Source organism: Penaeus chinensis, chromosome 32 (genome assembly GCF_019202785.1).
Source record: "Penaeus chinensis breed Huanghai No. 1 chromosome 32, ASM1920278v2, whole genome shotgun sequence".
NCBI classification, from domain to species: domain Eukaryota; kingdom Metazoa; phylum Arthropoda; class Malacostraca; order Decapoda; family Penaeidae; genus Penaeus; species Penaeus chinensis.
The window spans coordinates 21,811,874-21,814,373 of NC_061850.1; the positions used below are offsets into that span (position 1 = coordinate 21,811,874).

General features: G+C 42.3%; 2 protein-coding genes across 5 annotated transcripts in view; both read right to left on the reverse strand.

Moving 5' to 3' along the window:
- Nucleotides 1-2,500, reverse strand: part of LOC125042577 — an 18,833-nt gene that overhangs the window by 3,763 nt on the left and 12,570 nt on the right. For 3 of the 4 annotated variants that reach the window (XM_047638299.1, XM_047638296.1, XM_047638298.1), the window contains exon 5: nt 1,144-2,500. This exon is cut by the window's right edge and continues 797 nt beyond it. The gene's annotated coding sequence lies outside the window, so the exon portion shown is untranslated. The remainder of the gene's footprint in view (nt 1-1,143) is intronic. The other variant, XM_047638297.1, reaches the window with a different exon arrangement.
- The window catches only part of LOC125042466 (piggyBac transposable element-derived protein 4-like), a 6,309-nt gene that overhangs the window by 3,658 nt on the left and 151 nt on the right, over nt 1-2,500 (reverse strand). Inside the window, exons 2-4 of the mRNA XM_047638103.1 lie at nt 1,399-2,206; nt 1,144-1,150; nt 1,042-1,052 (exon numbers count right to left, since the gene is read on the reverse strand). Of these exons, the coding sequence (XP_047494059.1) occupies nt 1,042-1,052; nt 1,144-1,150; nt 1,399-2,206 (826 nt within the window). The remainder of the gene's footprint in view (nt 1-1,041; nt 1,053-1,143; nt 1,151-1,398; nt 2,207-2,500) is intronic.

A 2,500-nucleotide genomic window follows, 5' to 3' on the forward strand; every position in this document is an offset into this window, starting at 1 on the left:
TTTTACTCTCTCTTACTCACTCTCTCACTCACTCTCTCACTCACTCACTCTCTCTCTCACTCTCTCGCTCACTCTCTCGCTCACTCTCTCGCTCACTCTCTCGCTCAATCTCTCGCTCACTCTCTCGCTCACTCTCTCACTCACTCTTTCCCTCACTCTCTCGCTCACTCTCTTCCTGACTCTCTCGCTCACTCTCTCCCTCACTCTCTAGCTCACTCTCTCGCTCACTCTCTTCCTCACTCTCTCACTCACTCTCTTCCTCACTCTCTCACTCACTCTCTCGCTCACTCTCTTCCTCACTCTCTTCCTCACTCTCTCGCTCACTCTCTCGCTCACTCTCTCACCACTCTCTCACTCTCTTCCTCACTCTCTGGCTCACTCTCTCACCACTCTCTCACTCTCTTCCTCACTCTCTGGCTCACTCTCTTCCTCACTCTTTGGCTCACTCTCTGGCTCACTCTCTGGCTCACTCTCTTGCTCACTCTCTCGCTCACTCTCTCGTTCACTCTCTTCCTCACTCTCTCGCTCACACTCCTCCTCACTCTCTCGCTCACTCTCTCGCTCACTCTCTTCCTCACTCTCTCGCTCACTCTCTTCCTCACTCTCTCTCTCACTCTCTTCCTCATTCTCTCACTCTCTTCCTCACTCTCTCACTCTCTCACTCTCTCACTTTCTTACTCCCTTACTCCCTTACTCACTCTCTCACTCTCTCACTCTCTCACTCTTACTGAATTTTGCTGAAAAGCAAAACTTATCAGATAATCATCACCCCTTCATTGGTCTTGACTTTCATCAATTTTTATCCTGGCTTCATCTGCTTAACCTCCTTCCATGAATAATCTTTTTTTTTGTTTGTTTGTTTATTTGTTCACATAATGACAAGGAGTGTATTTGCTGCAAGCATATTTTTGTTGCTGTCAGATTAAACAGAAAAGGTTAACTAAATTGTGTAGTTATCGGGTGTCCTCTTCTATTGGAAAGAATAAATAATTTTTTTAATGATAATAATAATAACACTAATAATAATAATGCACGGCACACCTTACAGACACCTACAATTAAATGAAAATAAAGTATTATAGAAATCATTTACACCTTAAAAATATATTACAGTATGTTATAAAAAAAGATGCATGTACTTACTCTCATCCTGCAGCACATGGGACAAAATGAGTGTGGCAGGCTCAGCCGGTACTCAGTGCATCATCAGTGGCAAGGTGGTGGTTGGCGACTCAGTAGTGTGTGTAGGTGGTGATGGTGGTTAGGGACACTTGGAATGAGCTTTTAAGCTTGTTATTGTGTTGGTATTTTGTATTACACAACTTATTCAGCAGAGACAGTTACCTTACACTTTAGTATATTTTTAGTGTATGGTATTCCTTGAAACAACTTATGCACAAGGCTACACCACATTCTTTACACCATGTTGTGACATCTTTGCGCCGGCCAGCTCGCTTTGTTGTATTTTTGCAAATATGACACTGTCTTTGTGCCTTGGGTTTCCCAGCAGTGGGTGGCAGAGCTTCAAGGAAATGACGGGCTATATAATCTCGACCAAGGAGTCTGTCTGGGAGGCCAGCTTGCGAGCAACCTCTTGCCCTTCTCTGCACCACGCCATATGTTTCCAAAATCTGTTCAATGAGTCTTTTGCTGAAGATTCTAAGTGATACCTTCTTGCTAGTTTTTACCACATACAAGTTATATGAATTGAGGACTGTGATGTCCATTAAATGTAAAAACATTCTTTTGTACCATTTCACAGTACGGCGAACACATTCAATGCTGCCAACCATCAAATCACTTTTGTCAACCTGGCAAATCCGTACACCATAATCCAATGCAGTTTCAGGTTTCATGATAGGCTTCCCTGTTGTTTTGTCCTTCTTACAACTATCTACCATGTCTCCCTTTTGATTAATGGTTTGTACATTTACTGCATGTTTGTCCTGCCTGCATATAGCAAGCAACTTGTCAGCCTTCTGCAGTTGACCTTCACTATGAATAACTTTTGCAAACTCTTGCTGTTGTTCCTTATCTGCAGGTACTGTGACACATGACCTGTTTTTTCCAAGGAATTCTGTAAGGCTTGGGGAGGTCTTAAAATCATCGGAGTAAAGGATATGCTTCCCACCTAGGTAACGATCCATCATTTTCTTCACCATCTCAGCAGAGAATCCATGCGAGTCATTCTTGAGGTCAGAATCACCTGCAGTGCATAATATCATGTCAAGTACATATCCTGTTTCACAATCATAAAGAACGAAAATTTTAGTATCAGATCTATGCCTCCTACTAGGAATATACTGTCTGAAGGCTAAACGACCACGAAAAAGTGTAAACGAACCATCCAATACAAGACGTTGAAAGGGATGGAAAAATTTTGCAAATCTTTCTTTCAACATTGTGAAGCATTCACGTATTTCCCAAAATTTATCATTAGCATTAGGATGACTGTTATCAGCAAAGTGGAGGAATCTTAGTAATGACAAAAACCTGTCTC